Source organism: Convolutriloba macropyga, chromosome 2 (assembly GCF_964194025.1).
Source record: "Convolutriloba macropyga chromosome 2, txConMacr16.3, whole genome shotgun sequence".
Lineage (NCBI taxonomy): Eukaryota > Metazoa > Xenacoelomorpha > Acoela > Convolutidae > Convolutriloba > Convolutriloba macropyga.
Window position 1 is genome coordinate 4,985,478 of NC_134469.1, and position 19,122 is coordinate 5,004,599.

Here is a 19,122-nt window from a genome sequence, read left to right on the forward strand (position 1 = left end):
TTTGTCTCGAGTTAGTTGCAGGATCCTGTTCTCAGCTTTATTTTTCCATTGTTCCCATTTTTGCAATTTCCTCGCGAGCATCCCTGCTCTTTTTGGCCATATTGGTCACATTGTTGCGTGTGCTTCAAGTTGTACCAAAAATGCAGCGATGATTGGTCAGGCTGTGCCGAACTTCAACTGAATGCTAGGAAAAACATTTAGCTTACATTTCACACATGAGCTGAAGCAGGTTTTGACAATTGGTTAATGATCTACTATGCTCACAATTTACTTCCTTTGTCGGATAACATGACATAGTAAAACATAAAAATAATTTATTGTTGGAAGTTTTGGGAATATCACACACAAAATTTTGGTTCAAGATTCTTACAAAGTTAAATAAGATTTTTTTCTTCGAAATCATTGTAATGTGATCATTTTAGACAAAAATGAGTTCATGTTTTGCAAAGGTCTTGCCAGATCTTACAACTTTAACTACTTGTTCAACCACATACATGCTCAGCATACATGCTAATAGACCCAGTACTAGTACATTAGAAATCTCAAAACTAATTGAAACTAGATTCAAGTAACTTGGATTGAAATAAATTCAGATTCAATTAAACAAGATTCAAATAAATTCATTGTCGTTTAGAATAAAGTGTTGTTTTTTTGTTAAAAGATTCATACAGGAAGCTGAAAGAGCTGATATGCCTTAAAAAATATTTTAATGAACCCGCAGTATAGAGGTTATACAATCAATTTCTTAACAGATTGCCACTAATCCTTCAATAATTTTATATTGAAGTGAATAATAGTTTTTTGAAATCATTATAAATGAAGTTCATATTTATTTGTAACGACAAAAATAAAGGGTTTTGCTTTATTCTTGTAACAAAATCAAACAAACTTATCAATATTTTTCAAAAAAAAATCTTTCGAAAAACAAAATTATCAAAATCAACACAAAAATTTAACACAGCTTTAATATACCACGAACTGAAGTTTTAATTGTCCAAAAAAATTGTGCGAATGGCTAAATTTTTGTACATTCTGTCATCAACCCTCATAACCAGATCAAAATGTGCTTCACAAATTCAACTTTTCTGATTTTAAAATCCATACTATGTCAAAATAAAAAAGTGGTCATAATATCTTTGTTATCTTGTGGTACTGTAAAACTTCTGGTCATAAATTTTGTGGTACTAATTTTCCTGATAACTTTAACAACGTTTTTTAACTTAAAGTTATCAGAAAAAATCCAATAAAAAATAAGATAAAAGTTTGTCTCGAGTTAGTTGCAGGATCCTGTTCTCAGCTTTATTTTTCCATTGTTCCCACTTTTGCAATGTCCTCGCGAGCATCCCTGCTCTTTTTGCCATATTGTTCACATTGATCCTTACAAAGTTTAATAAGATTATTTTCTCGGACAATATTGTAATGTAATCATTTTAGACGAAATTGAGTTCATGTCTTGCATAAGTCTTGCTAGATCTTACAACTTTGACTGTTTGTTCAACTAATCGAAATGAAAAATGTTACCAAGTGAGATCACAAATTTGTTTTACAATACGAAAGGTACTGTTGTTAAGAATATCTAAATAAAAGTGCCAGTGTTAACTCCTTTTTTTTGAAAAGCAGAGTTGTGGGCAACAATGACAGCAAGATAACTTTGTTGATATTTGCCTAAAAATTGGAAACATCTATCACATTAGAAATTTGTGCGTGATGCTTGTTTTTGAGCAAGCGTGGACAGCAGTGACTCGTGTTCGTTTAAGTTTTTCCACTCTCACCGTCACAGTCAACTGCATTTTCAAATTTCTCTTATCAATTAGTAAATAACTTGATCGAAGATAAAAAAGTAATCAATGAGATTGAATTGAAAACCTTAAAAAATAATTAGATGCAAATGAAACGAAAGCCTATAAACTTCCCGGACTTGAGTCTCAGAGCATTTCAGCGCTGAACCATAGCATTTCAAGTGTAAAAACTTGTTTCAGTTCCGAAATATTGCATCTCCAGGATATGTTAGGTTTCTTTATGTGCAGTTTTTCTTCATTATACTGAGGTTATAGAGTTTGCCCGGGCTCAACTTATCCTTTAAAATTATTACTCATATCCACCAAAAAATTACTCATTCCCCAAAATTAAGTCTGAGCGTAATAATTATGTCATACTTTTGTAGATTAGAACTGATAATTACAATGGTAGTATACAAAATCTTTATACATAACCTAGTTCATAGGCAATTACCACAAAGCCCATTTTGTAGTTACGACTTGCTACTCAAATTAAAAGTTGCTAGTATCCACGCAGTTTGAATCCCACCCATATAAGGCAAACCCTGTTGCCGGAAGTTAAGCTGAACATTTTACTTTTCATTCAGTAATTTTCACCCAAAAATCAAAACTGGCTATTAAAAATTGTGAAATGAACAGAGTACTCACTATCCTAAAAACAGATTGTCTCTAAACTGATTAAGCGCTGATTTGCTCTGCCGCCTACCTCCAAGTGTTTATTTTCTTGCAATTCTTTTTTTCAGATACAGATGATAACCAGAAGTTTTGCAGCTACAAATATTACGGCTCACAAAAACAATCAATCTCCCTTTTGGTTTGAAGTAATCACTAATTAAATTCGACCGATGAGGTTTTTTGCTAATTGAAGTTTTGTTTTTGTGGAGAAAGAAAGGCTTGAAATCTGAGAAAATGTTAAAATGATTTTTTTGTAAGAGTGACAAACTTCAGGCGCTTTTTTAGTGTTTGGCCATGGTTAACGTATCGTTTTTCAACCCGCATGAACAATTACCGAAAAAGGAAAATATGCGCCGGGATATTGATACGGTCTCATAATTACAAAATGTACCATTTGGAGCGTAAGTAACAGGGTTAAATTATGGTATTGGAGGGAATAAGAAAACTAGCCCGAGATTCTACCCACCGCTTTGAGAGCGCTACACCTTCCATTTTTGGTAATATACAATTCGTAGCGTAAAATGCCAAAAAGATGAAAATTTTCCGGTTTTGTGACATCAATAATCCACAAATTGCGATTTTCCAAGAAAACTGATGTACCGACTATGAGGTAAGTTTAATGAAAAACTATTATAAAGAGGAAAATTGGTCGAAGAAGCTGAACAAAGTGAAAAAATTAGGTTGTATTTGATAATTTAAAGCGGTAGTTAAAAATGTATGAGTATATTTTCACTAGAAATCTACTGGCGACAACAAGCTTAAATTACAAATTGTATTCCAGAACAAAAGATTGCTAACTGAAGTGGTGTAGAAGGGAGCTGAAGATATTTCTCCATCGTCAGCTTAATAGTTTTCACATACAATCAAGAAAGACAGTGAACAATAAACAAAAAATTACCAAAAAGAATTGAACAAAACGTTTTTTATTTTCAAAGGAGGAATCGACTGAAAAACAGCCAAAAAATGAAGCAGATTCTACATCGGAATGAACTATCAAACACCTTTCTATGCTCAAGTATCACAAAAAAATTTGTTTTCAATCTTTTTGTAAATCTAGTTACTATACTACTTGCTGTTGAATGTTATTACCAACAAAACTGAGGAAATACACCGATGCAAACTTCTGGACTAAACTTGATCGTACACGTTGGTATAAATTCGGTGCTAAAAACATGATCTGTACAAAATTTTCTAAAACAATGGTCCGAAAAATCAAAGTCAAAAGTCGAAGAGAAAGCACAATTCAGACGGAAGTAAACAAAAATGAAAAATTCAAGAAGTTCGCCTATATTGTGATTTCTAATGCTGAAGGAAGATGTAAAACGATACAAAACAAAATATTGCTAAGAAAATGTGGAACTTTCCCGTTGTGCGACAATACGTTATGCATCCCCAGTTACAATATTACAATATTACAAATTACAATATTACAAAATATTATTAGATAGAGGAAAATACTAAATTTTAGATTTTTGTTATTGACAAAACCGTGTAATTAGAAATATTTCACACAACGGAAGACAGAGAAAACATACAAGCGATTCGAACAACCAGAATCATAAAAGTCTTAAAGTTGCTTAAAAACGAGCAAATTGTTCGTAAAGTTCTTATAAGTGACCATTCGCAACCAAATCATCAGACACAAAATTTTGCAGCCTGATATGACTAAAAAATTTCATGATGAAAAAATGAAAATTCTCCAAGGGAAAAATATTTATTAAAATACTTAGCATGACTATATTTTCAAAATATCATCAGCCAGTTTATTATAAAACAACGATCTACAAAGAGGCAAAGAGAAAGCTAAAATAATTTTTCATATTAATTTGATGCCTTTGCTGCAAAATCGCATTACGGGTCAGCTACCCTACAAATTATGGTGGACATATCTGTCCATTTATTTCTTTAATTCCTCAAAACCTTTCTTAATACACTTAGAAAGCGACTTACAGTGTGGGAATTAGGGAAAACGAAAATTATTATACTATTTCGTGTATGCTATTATTCAGCAATTTATAGTAAGTACTAACATGACCAAAACACTGCATTGATTTTTTACTTTACAAAATTTTTGTCTCAAAAACATGAAAATGAATTCAATTTGAAAAAACTAATGGTAGGTGCGCTTCATTGCAATGTGTCACATCAAATGTTTCTTCGGCTAGAGATGGCAGATTAGAGACCACAACGACTTCAGTGCCTTAAGTCCAACGTAGCGATTTTAAAATTTTGGAAAATCAGATTTTTTTTAGGAAAAATGTGGAATCAATCCTAAGTGGACGAGGAGAACAATTCATTGATAATGTCGCAGTCTTTCAAACAAATTCAAAGTATACAAGTCAAATAAAGGCTCAGGGCCCACAGAAATTTTAAGAACAGATTAAAAGCGGATTGAAAACTAGATGAGACAGCAACTATGTTACAATTTTTCCAAAACATTCCAAAAATACTATTCCAAAATTCATTACCATCGATTAAGTTTTTAATAGCTTTTTTTTGTGAATGACACTGATAATCTCTTTGTAATGACTCAGCATATATCTAAAGCATGTCAATGATCAGAAATCGTGGGACTTGCTTGCCTCGATATTAGGTAAAGCTTTTGATGCAGTCTGGAGTTTAGGGTTGATTGACAAATTTAACAAAATTAATTTACAGACGAAAATCATCAAATGGGAAAACTTTTTCCTCTCACAGAGAAATGTTTACGTGAAAATCAAGAAAACAAGAAGAGAGAATTTCTCAAAAACAGCTGGTGTACCCCAGGGTAGCGTTGCGGCGCCAATATTGTTTTTTATTTATGGCTAACATTCCATAAACTCCAGCTGAAACTTTTCAGTTCGCAGATGAATTCGCATTATACTACAGTACAGGTCAAAGTCCAGTCAGTTAATACAAAGCAAACTTCAAGCATCACTTCAAAAACTCATAAATTGGTTTAATAAGCTCAAAATCAAAACAATTTACGCCAAAACCAAGTAAATGCTATTCGGAAACCCTTCGAAAAGACAAACAAGCCTTAGCCTAAATATCAACGGAAAACAAATTGAAGAAGCAAAAACTATCAGGTTCTTAGGAATAACAATGACGGCACACTTCAACTGGAATAGCATTGTAAAGGCATAACAACCTGAGCAAACAAGCGAATCTTCCTGCTGTGGTGTCTAAGCAACCTCAAAGCTAAACAGGAAGGTTTACTTCTGTGGTACTATCCCTAGATCCGGCCTTTATTTATATATGCAAACGCTTACTGGCTCAACCAATCGCGAACGGTATTCTCTATCATGCAGAAAACGCAAAAAAGAGGACTGAGAAAATGTTTAAGGAAACCTCGACGGTAAAACGTGCAAAAATTGCACAAAGAATCTAACTCACCTAGCATAAGAAAACTTCAGATACGACTGGCAAAAGACTATATGAAGCTCCCACAAAAAAAAACAAAGTTGAATCAATTTTACGTGTTACAGAAAAGAAAAAGCAATGTCCAAAGAACAACTGCAAAAACAAATTGGACCTTCTGATAGGTTGGGCTACCTGAAAATAAAACCTTCTACCTTCATTTTTCTCTTTTTTACTGATTTCAGCCACAAAAAAACTAAAAAAAACTGTACTGTAATGGAAAATCTCCGGTCAAAACCTGTGTAAATTGGCGCAACTTATCAGCTTCGAAATGAAAAACACTGCAAGAGTTCGATCACCCCACAGTCAACAGCTGTCTCGAAGTAAACAGACCTAGCAGTTTGATGCTCAACCCTTCTTCTAGTTTTAGCCTAATTCACGTTCTTCTTTTTTTCTCTCTTGCTTATTTATTCTTTCTTTCCCACCCATCCCGGGCAGAACAATTTTACTTACTTTTCTACCTAACAATGACCACTAACAACTGCATACGCGGCCAGACAGAGATACACAACGACAAGAAATTGAAATCAAGAAAAACCTGTTAAAACCCTCCACGGTGTTTAAAAAAGCTCCGTACTCCAGTAAGAGTTCACACTTCAGATCATTTTACCCAAAGTTAAACAAAAACTCACAAACTTTTGAAACTGCTATTGTAATAAACCTGATTGTTAATGGTTATACATGAATTTTTTCTCGAATAACGTGAATAACGTTTTTTTTTTGCTCTTAAGAGAAAAATGAGCATCATAAGAAAGAATTGATTTTACTTATTTTAGAAAGCAGCCTTAATTAGTCGCTTCTCATCAACAAATCTGAAATCAATTTGAAAAGTTTGTTTGTTATCAGAAAATTTTTGCAATGTTTAGGGTGCAAAACAAGATGCGGGAACAGTCTAACAGTCTGTTTTTGCTTAGTTTTTGACGACAAACAGTCTCAAAAGAGAAAAATAACAAATTAAAAAGCTGAAAAAAGTAATCATTCTGCTTTGGAATAACAGTTTTGGGAAAAAAACAAAGTTTTGCAAAGTGGCTTTTATTTTTCCACAAAACGGCCGACAGGTAAATCTACAAGCTTTGCATTTGTTTCAAATCGTCAAGAAACCCAACAACAAAGGGGTGATCGGGAAATTTATGTTGTTGAAGAAGACATTTGAAGAGAACACCACACCTGAAGAAAAGGTTTGCTGGCTCAGCGAATAAATTTTTCGTACTTTCAAAAACTTAAAAAAATATCAAAGGATTGTTTTTGCGCTAATTGATATGAAAAATTTGAGTAACAAATCTTGGTTACCAATAAAATAATGATCCAAAATGTACGGCGAAAAGATTATTTTAAGCTTGCTTCATTTATTGTTCTTATATATTCAATAAAGAAATTGTTTTATTTCAGAATTTGTTCAGGAATTGTCGTATATGAAGTTTTATTATTAGAGAAATACCATCGAATTTTTGTCTACAAGCTTTTACATACTGTACTCGTTTTCTATTTTCCATTGTTTCATTCAAATCGGAGTCCGCTATTGTGGTGGAAAAACTTCGCTTTATGGCTGATTTTTTATTAGTTTTACTAGTAGTTTGAATATTCCAAAAGCATGTAACTCTGAAGCTTTGCTTATTAAATTGTGGACCCGTAAATGTTGGATTGTCTCATGTTTACGTTTCCAGAAAATTACTCTTGAAATTCTTCTAATCAAGATGTGGATTGGTTTTTCATTTCCATGCGGTACAATTGGCTTGACATAAATATTAAAAATTCGTAGACGCTGTGTTTTCGAAAAAAATAAGGCGTAATCGGTAAAGTAGAGAGTTATCAGACCTGTCAGAAACCCTTTTCAAGTTTTGCTGACCGGAAATTTGATGAGCTTTGCCTCAATAGCTCACATTCTAATATGTAAATAGCAATTGACTGTAATGATGATTCCGATTCGGAGTTGAAACCAGGTAGGTTTGGCAGTCAAAAGTTCTTACAATGGCGTCAGAAACTATTTTAATAACAACTTACATACCTTGTGTTATATAGTGGTAAGAAAACTTCTAAAGAAAATATTAATTTCATCTTTAATTTAACCATTGAAGAACAAAAGACATCAAGATGCAATTTCGATAGAGTTTATGCTGTTCATTGACAATAAATATCTAACTTTAGTTCTGAAAAATCCGTTCACGTGATAGTAAATGAGAGGATTGACTGAAAAATTGATACAAAACAGTGTCTGTGTGACAGTTTGCATCCAGACAAAGTTTGAGACCCATTTCTGGTTTGTTTCGTCCAACATGGAGTCCAGAAGGTGTAAGATGAGGTCTGGTATCGTGAGAATGAGAAATGCGGATCCGATAAGGAAAAAGCAAGCTGCCATTTTGCCCTCGTGGTCGAGACCACGAATCCTGAAACAGTATGTTAAATAATGAGTGAATTTTATTCCAGTATAAATGAATTTTTCTGATCTTTATAACGGTGAAGATTAATAGGATATCTCTCCTCTTGTTAGATATTCATACTTATTCTGGAAATTTTGGCTATACTTAGCTGGAAACTTGCATAAACTTACACTTCCTCCATTTTCCAGTTTGGCATCTGGCGTGAAATTTCTGTTCCGATTTTCAAAATTCACCCAGAATCATTAAAAAGCATCAATTTTATATATGAAAAGAATTAGACTCAACTTGTTAGAATGTTGAGAGAGAACAACCTAATGTAAATTGAGCATAAGATATGCTTGACATAGCTTGACAAGAAGCTTTACTTGTTCAACGTATACTTGGCTAGAGAAATGAAGCCTTGAGAAACAAATTTTCACAGTGGTTGGGCCTGATTAGACCCCCAACACAACTAAGTTTTGTGTGAGAAAACATTGGTTTGATCTATAGAAAAGTTGGGCTTGTATGTGTTAGTTTCTTATTGTCCACGAATATGTAACAAGAGTTAAAATTTACCACTCGAAAGAAAAAGTATGCTCAAAATTGCGGATCTTAATGACAATATCCCTGCTCACAAATTGCGAACATTTATGACATAAAAAGTAATCTTTACAAGATCAGGGAAGGAATTTTGCAAGGATTGTCCCCTTATTTATTCTCACTGTTGTCTAAACTTTAAAAATTGTTCTCCGACGCGAGAATGGGTGACAAAATGTCGTCACTCGTGTTCGCACACGCGGACTCTTCTGAATTTCTGAATTTGTAGGATTGGCGACGTAATGAAAAGCAAACGGATAAATTTATTATTATAAAACTTGTTAGATTAAATAGAGTTTCCATTGCCAAGAGTAATTTTTTTACAGTTTCAAGCCTAAACATTCACCATTTACGCTATTTGACAAAAAAATTACAAAAAAACTATATTTTTTCAAAATTTTGTATTTTTTTAATCTTGCTGTTTTTGACTGATCAACAACTTTGTAGCAACCAATGTAAATCTTTATCGGTTAGATACAAAGAAAACTTCAGATTTTAGATCTCTCATAATTGCAAAAAAAAGAAAGTGTAAAACCTGAAGCAAAAAGAATTGTGTTTTTTTTCTAAGTTCAAGAGTTGTTGTTGCACAAACTTCTTTCTAATTCTTCAGAACCTTCACGTCAATATGTCAAAACAGAGATCACATAGAAAACTAGTTTATTGGAATGAACATTATGTGAACAAATCACATTATTGAAAAGTATAGGTGGAAAATTTTTCTTATCGCTTTTAATTGATTTTTTATACTGTCAGAGCAAATTGTTCGAAACAAACTGCTATAGTAAATGCCAAACAGGAAACATTGATAGTTACAGATTTGTTTGATCTTCAGATTGAGAAACCTAATACAAAGGTTCATTTGTTTCTGAAAATTAGAAGAAAATAATTTTCATTTATGTGTGTTATGAAATTGTTCTTCGAATTCATCTTTTCCACTATGTGTGTGTTTCTGTAAATTGATTTTGGTTGTGACACTCCTCCAATGTTTTCTTTTGAAAGACGAAAAAAGAAAATTTTCTTTTCTTATTGACTTCAAAATAAAGATTCAAAATTTACTAATTCTTTTAAAATACTCCAAAGAGTTAAAAAAAACATACTTGAAATTTACGACAACCGATGTCCCACAATGCGTTGAATCAGGAGCCTTTAAAGACAATGTTTAATATCCCTTAAAAGTTATACACAAGAAAAAAAATAAAGAAAAAACTGACAGAAATCAATAAATATTAGGAAAACTATCTTCAAAACCAAATTTCTTGATTCAAATCTAGCTGTTAAACCACTTGTAGTTTTTCAAAAGAACGCTTTGGTCCATTATGATCAAGAAGCATCAAATTGACAAAACTTTTGGAAAAACTTCAAAAAATTGATGTCAATTTTTCGCCTCAATTTTTCAATTACTAAAACTGTTGCCAAAGAAGTAATCACCTATTTTTTCCAAAAAAGCAACGAAGACATAAAGAAATGGTGATGAACTTGCGTAACGATTAATTCCTAAAAGGATAAATTCCTAAAAATATTTTTCTCTTGTATCGGGGCTTGTTTTCGTGTGTCTATTTGTATATGGGTGCGTTTTCGTGGTTTTTGTGTGTATTATGCATGTGCGTGTGTGTGCAGTATGTACTTTGTGTGCGTGTAAAAATGGAAAAATAGACAAAGAATTGGAGACAGAGAAACAGAGAGTTATTCAGAGAGAGTAACCCCCTTTAAACGATAGACACAAAAAGAGGCAAAGAGCAAAAACTAATAGAAATCTTATGAAAATAGTAAAATCTGTTTTTATCTGTTGCAATTTGCAACCATCTATATCATGTGTTCCAAATCAAATTTTGGGTTTATAAATCTGACTATTCAAGGTTTAGAGGCAAAATTACTTTTACCGATACAATTTTCCCCAAAATTCAACACCTATTTATTTAGAAAAAACTAAGAAGACCTAAATAACGGCGCCAAACCTTAAGTAAAGATGAGTCGCCAAAAAAGCTTTTTTTTGTGTTGGGGTTAATTTTTGTGTCTGTGTTGTGTATGTTTGTATGGTTTGTCTGTGTCTGTGACTTTCAACCCAAATTTAATGCCTGTGTTGTGTATGTTTGTATGGTTTGTCTGTGTCTGTGCCTTTCAAATTCTTCTAAATTCATATTCATAGAATGTGTTAGAGTTTTGGCTTTTGTCTACCAAAAAAAACGACATATTTTTGTTTCAAGCTGTGCAATTATAAGCTGCTGTCGGATACTCCCAACGATTGCTCTGAGAGAAATTAATGGTCGTTTTTTGCAACCTTGAGCGGTATAGTGGAACATACTGAGCTACTCACAGACTCGCAAGAGCCATCTTATTTTACATAGAAAAAGGGGCTTGAAATAAAAAAAAATTGACGTGGTGTGAATATTGGATCTTTTGCAAAACGATTACCAACTGCTTACACTCTGGATAACGTTTGCCTCTTTTTTCGAAAATGTTTAACAATTTTTAGAAAATTTTTGGTCGCTGAGTGAAAGATGATGAATAAGATATAGAATCGATAGATTTTCTCAGAGGTTGGTGGCAGATCAAATGAGCGCTGAATCATTCTAGAGACATTCTTTTTTTTTGGTTGGCCAGTACTCTGTTCATGTCCCAATTTACACTGACCAGTCTGGATTTTTGCGTAAAATTTACTGCATGAAAAATATTATGTTCAACTTAACTGCCGCCAACAAGGTTTGCTTTATATGCAACTCGAACTCCCGCGTCGTTACTTGTAACATTTAGTTAGCAAAATTTTGGGTTATCAGTAATTTTCAGAGTATACAGGATAAGTTTAGTCTGGGCGATCTCTATGACCTCAAAATAATCATAATGAAGAAAAACTGCACATAAAAGAACGTAAAATATTCTGGAGATGCAATGTTTCAGAAGTGAATTAAATTTTACGCTACGAAAGTGCTGCTTCAGTGCTGAAAAGCTCTGAGACTCATTTGGTAATGAGAGCGTTACTAATCAGATCTAGACGAAAATTGAGTCCTTATCAACCTAATCCATTCGAAATCCAGATACGATAAGAGTTGACCTCCTTAGCGACTTTCGAACTCGTTTTCAAGTATTCTTTCTCACCTGGTCGAGAACAGAGACAGTGAAAAACGCGGTGCTCTATGTTTGAGCAAAGTAGTTTCGTCTTGCCGTGTTTCCAGTCCATTTTGGTCTGTGATTGGTCGCATTACTAGACTCAGTTGCGGGTCTTTAGACACAAGCGCTTGCCCAGAAACGTGAATTCTGTTGGGTAACGACTGCTGATTTGATTGGTCTGTCATTACTAAAGCAAGTAAAGATATAGACAAAGTGACATTTCGACCCACATAAGCTTTCATCATGCCTTCATTTTCAGGCATTCTGATGCATATGTCCGGAATACCGCGTATTCATTGATAAATTTAAAAATATAGAGTTTTTTTCTGCAATCTGAATTTGGTACATCATATACGCCTCAGTAATTGTATGAAATGTTATGAAAAACACTTAAAGTTTGATATCACAAAACAGTCGAAAGAGCAAAGAAAGTCGGTAGAAGTTTTGGTAGATAAATTGATTTATCAGAATTACCCTTGTCCGGACCCAAGACCGTTTTAAAACATAAGAAAAACGTCAGAATGTTCGGTTTTAAATAGAAAAAAATTGGCGAAAGCACCTTATGATTTTTTTCTTCGGCATCGTTCGTATGTTCACTTTTTAAACGTAAGAAATTGTGGGCATGCTTGGTTTCAAAGGTAGGAAATCGCTAGTTTGTTAGAACACCAAATTGTTCGAAACCGAACATACCGAAGCTTTCTTACAATCAAGACCCGGCATATTGACGATTTCTACGTTGACGATTCTACGGTGATCGAACATGCCTGACCAACTGAGCATAAATATCATTTCCTACTAAGATTGCTTGTGTTCTGTCTTCTGGAGTATGGTATGTAAATGGATGATTTGCCGGCTACATATTTATTTTTGCTCAATGAAACAGTTGTCAGAAGTTTCTGCATTACAGAGACAAAAAACTAATCGAATAAGTGGAACACTGAGATCAACTTTTTTTTTAAAAAAAATAGAAGTTCAAAGCTTCATTGACTCCATTGACTCTTTATTTTAAGGATTTCGAAATAATATTTATCGATCGAATGCAGGAACTAATTAGCAGCGACTTTTTGGACGACAAATGTGAGAAAAATCATCGAAATGACCTTACATTTTTTGTAACTCCACTGAAAAAATCAATCTCTCGTATTTGGGCGCAAAAATTTTACTGAATCTTAACCCATGAAACTATCTACTATTTTTGTGAAAAGAACAAACTCAATTTTTGCACAATTTTTTCGTGTCTCGTCAAAAGTATTCCAAGAAAAAGCCAAAAAATACTAATGACAGGATAGCTTCCGATTTTAAATTTGTAACACTGCTCTATATATTGGATTGAACTTCTCGTAAAAGCAGTAAAATGACTTAATTACTTTTAATTCGCGTTTTCTTACACAGTTTGTTTTTTGTACACACCAATCCTTCTACCGGTTTTATTTTTGCATATCACCACAAATCTGGTAGCGAATAGGATTTTTTGAGGTCTCTGAATAGTTACTTAAAATCAACTGATAATAAGACTGATAAGAGTGTCTCTTTCGCAAACACGAAAAATCAGTAAGTGCCAAACAAAATTATAAAAAAAAACAGTTTAATTGATTTAAATGGTGTCAGGACAATATACCCAATACCATAATACCCAATGCCATAATAACCAATTCCAAAATACCCAATGTGCCAAAATACCCAATGAGAAAAATTAATTAATCCCACAATTAGAAGACCAGTCTACCATTAAGTTCAAATTGACTAATTAGACGCAATTTAAGTAAACAATACGCAAAATTATCACAGAAACTGAATTGTTCGAAGAAATTGACGCGTTATTCTAGTCATTAAACTTGGCCAAATATAGACGCCAAACATGAGCGAATTAACTTGGGGTACGTCTCAGCAGAATCGATTAACATTAATCCTTGATGGACATGAGTTTCAAAAGAAGTTAGAAACAAAAACTACTACGCATTGGAAATGCTCAAAATGGAGCTCTTATAAATGTAAAGTTACAGCCATTACCACTTGAAAACAAATACTATCCAAGAAAAACGAGTACAACCAAGAATATGTTTCAGGACATATACAAGCGAAACAGATTATTGGTCAAATGAAGGAGACAGCGACAACGGAACAGAACCCAGTAAATAACATGATAATTGCCAGCAGTCTGTTACCAATCGGGTCGATATTGCAACGCAGCTGTCTTTGCCGACCAGATCGGCTATAAAACTGACACTAAACCGCCAAAAAGCATCCGAGAACTTACAGGAGCCGCCAATTACAGACAGACATTTCGAAGTGCCCACCAAGTTTAAAGAATTCTGCCTTTAAGACAGGGGAACAACTGACAACAAGAGAATGCTGATTTTTGGAACACAAGAATATCTAGAATCCTTGAAAACAAACAATGCGCTTTGGCTCTGTGACGGAACTTTCAAAGTATGTCCCATTCAATTTTACCATTTATACACCATTCATATTCAGATTGGAGGATTTTATCCACCTTGTATTTATGCTCTACTTAGCAACAAAAGACAGAACTCCTATCGGAAGCTTCTTGTTGGCTTGAATCAACTTTCGGGAGTTTCGCCCAAAAAATTCTACTGGATTTTGAAAAAGCAGCAATCAATATCTTCTCAGAATAATATCCAGAAAGTGAGATAAAAGGCTGCTACTTTCACTTGTGTCAAAGTTTTAACAGGAAGATATGCGAACTCGGTCTGAAAAAGGTTTGTAAAAACAACCCGGAACTAGCATTGACATTGCGAATGATTCCTGTACTCGGTTTCGTCCCTGAGTCAATGGTATCGGCCTCTTTCTATCTTGTAATTGAGGAAAAATAGGATGTCTGTGAAATTGCTATAATAGACACAGAGTATTTGCAGATGATAGACGACCTAACTTCCTACTTTCAGAGGACGTATATCCGAGGTGGAAAAACTGACCGGATCAAAAGAGAACCTCAATACCCTTTGGCACTCTGGAACCACAAAAAAGATGCAGCTGAAGGCTTAGCAAGAACAACAAATGCAGTTGAATGCTGGCATTTGGGCGTTTTATCCCTTTTTCAAGGCAACCATCCCTGCATTTGGACTTTTCTAGAGAAGATATCACTCGATGCCGCTAACCAAAAGTTCAACATTATCAAAGCTTTAAGCGGAAAGGAGATTAAGAGCCGAAAAAAGTACAGAGGTCTGAATGAAAACGTCAAAAATATTACAAAAAACTTTAAAACTGATGATATTGTCCCATATTTGCGTTCACTTACTTACTATACACATTCCTGAGCTTTTATAATTGTTAGTTGTACGTTTGGTTGTGTTATTGAATAACTTTTTTGTAAAAAAAAATTTACTCAAAAACTAGAAGAGCTAGAGAGCTGATAATTTGACACTAGAAATTCTGTGTTGGGTACTTTTCTACATTCTATCCCCCATCCACTCTCAACGCCCTCCATAGCTGGTATCGGCAGTTTTTCCTGACTTCTTCCCAGTTTTTTAGTTTCCAATCTCTTTATATGTAAACTTTTAACTTTTCGTGAAAACTTTTTTAGCGCCGGAATTCGAACCACCGCCCTGTTTTTTGTTGCATGCATTAACCGCTGCGCCAATTCCGCTTTGATGTTTACAGTGATATTTTGTATTATCTTTTATGTGTTAAGTTTAAACAAATTTAACCTAAGAGGCGATTTGACCTAAAAGGCGGTTTAACCTAAAAGTCGGTTTGACCTAAAAGGCGGTTTAACCTAAAAGCGGCATTTGAATTGTCAAAATTGTTTGTTCTCTTTTAAGTTTTTCTGTGCAAGCGGTCTAAAAGTTGACGTCATTTCTTTTTAGAGCACAATTAGGCCATACCAATTCGCCTTTGAACTTAAGATGAGCATTCTTTATCAAAGTTAGCATCAAAATGATTATTGTTATTATTACGATTGGGCATACTGGCATTGGGTATTTCGGCATTGGGTATATTGGCATATTGGGTATAATGGCATTGGGTATTTTGGCATTGGGTAGAATGGCATTGGGTATTTTGGCATTGGGTATTTTGGCATTGGGTGGAATGGCATTGGGTATATTGTCATGTAACCGATTTAATTGCAAAAAATGCGGAATAGGAAACAAACTCCGCCATTTTTTGGCAGAATAGAAAACAAATTCCGCCATTTTTTTGAGGGAATAGGAAATAAATTCCGCCATTTTTGGCTGAATAGGAAATATATCCCGCCGCAAAATATAACAAGTGGCTAAAAATGCAACAAAAATTCATTTTTTGAATTGTGGTTTTAAAGAGTGCTAATACCACTCACATTTGTTCAATTCATACAAAAACTAATTTGTATTACAAAATCTGGTTCAAAATTGTTCAAAAAAGTTTCATGTAAACCTTATTTGCAACCTTATGTGCTTTCTTTCTTTTTATTAGTGTGATTGTTACCTAAATCTGAGAGGGCAGAATCTCCCTCAATTAAGTACTGGCCCTAGAAGAGTAAATTAGCATTTTTTACCAAATGGTTTTTTCGGCGCGTATGCTTCAAATAGAAAATTAATCACTCCTGATAGGCCATCTTAAATTTTTGTTTTGTTAACCTGCTGGTTATAAAAACTGGTGGTTTATATACTGTGGATCAATGTTGCACTGACAGATTGTCTGTAAACAAACAATGGTTAAAGTCGCTACTGCTGCTTATGTCAACTTGTATAATTTATTGATGAACCGGGTTTATTTATTCTTTTATTTATGATGCACCATTTTTTTTATTCTTTCTTTTTTGTCACTATGTTGATATTAAAAATCAGTTGAACTCTTATGGATTCAGACATATGGAAATAGCTTTCCGGCAAAATCCCAACAACTCTTTCTAATAATCGAAAACTTAAAAAATCAGTATTATCCAATGTGGATTGATAACAAAAAATGGGTGTGAGTCTTGGGAAAAAAATTAGATCAATCAATATAGCAGGATTACCTGTGCCATAATTTTTACACAGAGATTGTTCTTCAGCAGATTGGATGGCCGTAACTGGAAGTCCAACAATTGAGGATTCGTGAACATCCAGGCTATCACACGTGACGTCATCATCTTCATCTATGAAAATGTTGACTGCACCGTCAATGTCAATTTCATCCTCTTCCTCAAAACAAGTTGCGTAATCCATTGAATTTGGTCTGTCTTCTGAATGCAAACACAAAATTTATGTTTGAACAAAAAACGAAATTTTTTTACTACCTCTGACAGAATACGGCTCAAAGACGGATGCAATTTTCACTCGAGCGCATGACTGATACTTTCTTGGTCGAAAATTTTTGCCTGTCCTAGTTTTAACTTAATGTCAAATTTGCAATTATTTATGAAGAAATTTGTAAAACTTTGTAAAATGATGCATTAATTTTACAAATATTTGCAAACCGGTCTGAATATTTTTGTCCCTTATCGTTCGGAGCTGCCCGTGTGATTTTACCACAAATATCGTTTAGAGGTTGTACTTTATACATTTTTCAATTGAATTAAGCATTCTCCGAAAAATGGTTAGGGAAATAACGCACATTGCTAAATTAAACAGAGCTCGACTGGAACGAACTCGATATATCGTTTGCAAACTTTTGAAAAAAATTATATTTTTGCAAAATTTTGCAAAATTGATCTTGTGAAGAAATAATTTGCAAATTTGGCATTATCAAGCAAAAATTTGCAAATTTTTGCAAATTTGGGATTAGTTTTGAACTAGGGGGAACTGAAATTACAAGCTTATGCTCAGAAGTGTTCATGAGCAATTGAGTCTGATCAGAGAATAAATGGATCACTACATATAAGTCTGATCACCCCCAAATAAAAAATTTATGAGAGAAAGTGACCTAAAATGAGCGAAAATTGAGCAAATGGGTGAAAGAATTTGTGGAAAACTTTTAAATGCTACCCTGAAAAACGAATTAGAATGGTAGGAAAAAGCTCACTAACAAATTCCACCAAATATAAAAAAAATGTTTTTCGCTTCTCACTAGGGAGTCAGGACCATTTAGTCAATATCATTACACCCAATGTCGTTATGCTCAAATTCATTCTACATAGCCTAGCATTTTGTTTAGCCGACATATCAACTTGATATGAAACTAATCACAATCGAACGTGGGATTATATTGTCCGCTTAAAAATATAGAAACATCCTTGTAAAAGCGCTGCAAACTTCGCTATCGGATCATTAAACAAAAAAGTCAAAAGGCACTAGGTAAACTGTTATTGGGTACAATGACATTGGGTATAATGTTATTGGTTATAATGGCATTCGGCAAAATGCGAATACCGTCACTTTTTACTAATTTTTTAGGAGAGCTACATATGCCTGTTTATCAAAAAAACTCCATCAGCTTTGCATATTCTCAGTTTTTTGTGTCATTGTTTTAAATCAATATCAGCCAAGAAAAGAGAGACCAACAACGAACCATCTTACTCATTTTGATTGCAGTATAGACTGATCCAGAAGGTATTGAGTCAACAACCATCTCAGTCAGAGCGAAGAAGCATCAGGCGTTGGACGATAAATCAAAAATTCTTATTTGCAGCATATTTCAATCAGACATTTAATCGGGATCTAACTTCTTTATCAACATGTATTCCAACTTTATTGTTTTTTTCCTAGGAAAAATTATAATTACAGAATGAATGAGACTGACACATGAAAAAAAGCAACCATAAGTTTTTTATGTCGAGGGACCGATTGAGTTTTCTCACCTCGCTTTTTTTATTCATGGATTCAATAAAAACATTTTTTAAAAAAGGCAATGACAGAGGTGTTTTCATGGTGAAATAATATTGTTCTCTGCTGAAGTAGATGCAGTCCATCTTTTGCTGTTCAAATCAACACAAATGGAAAATTAATAAAGACCATATATGATTTCTCAGTACTTCAAGAAAAATCATATATGCTTGTCCGATGTTTCAGCAAACGTCATTGCTTATGGTTTCTTGATTTTAATGCAAAGATCATTTATGACTTCTTAAAAATCATACAAAGTCATATATGAAAAAAAAGGAAATCTTATTAAGATCATACTAAGATATAGTCTATGACTTATTGTATATCATATATCATCTTAGTATGATTACTAAGAAGTGGTGACTCAGGCCATTGGAAAAATTAATTTATTAAGTGATGGCCAGCAAAATGAAACAACTGTAGAGCTCAGTTTTTGTATAAATTAGTTGCTGCAACTTGTTGCCATTT

General features: G+C 33.7%; 1 protein-coding gene across 3 annotated transcripts in view; it reads right to left on the reverse strand.

Annotated features, from left to right (window-relative positions):
* Window positions 1-7,909: 7,909 nt before the first annotated feature.
* LOC142335075 (uncharacterized) overlaps window positions 7,910-19,122 on the reverse strand; it is a 33,422-nt gene continuing 22,209 nt past the window's right edge. For all 3 annotated transcript variants that reach the window (XM_075383413.1, XM_075383412.1, XM_075383414.1), the window contains 3 exons: window positions 16,869-17,075; window positions 11,900-12,098; window positions 7,910-8,236 (listed from right to left, as the gene is read on the reverse strand). In XM_075383413.1, coding sequence (XP_075239528.1) covers window positions 7,939-8,236; window positions 11,900-12,098; window positions 16,869-17,075 — 704 coding nt within the window. In that variant the 3' untranslated portion in view covers window positions 7,910-7,938. The remainder of the gene's footprint in view (window positions 8,237-11,899; window positions 12,099-16,868; window positions 17,076-19,122) is intronic.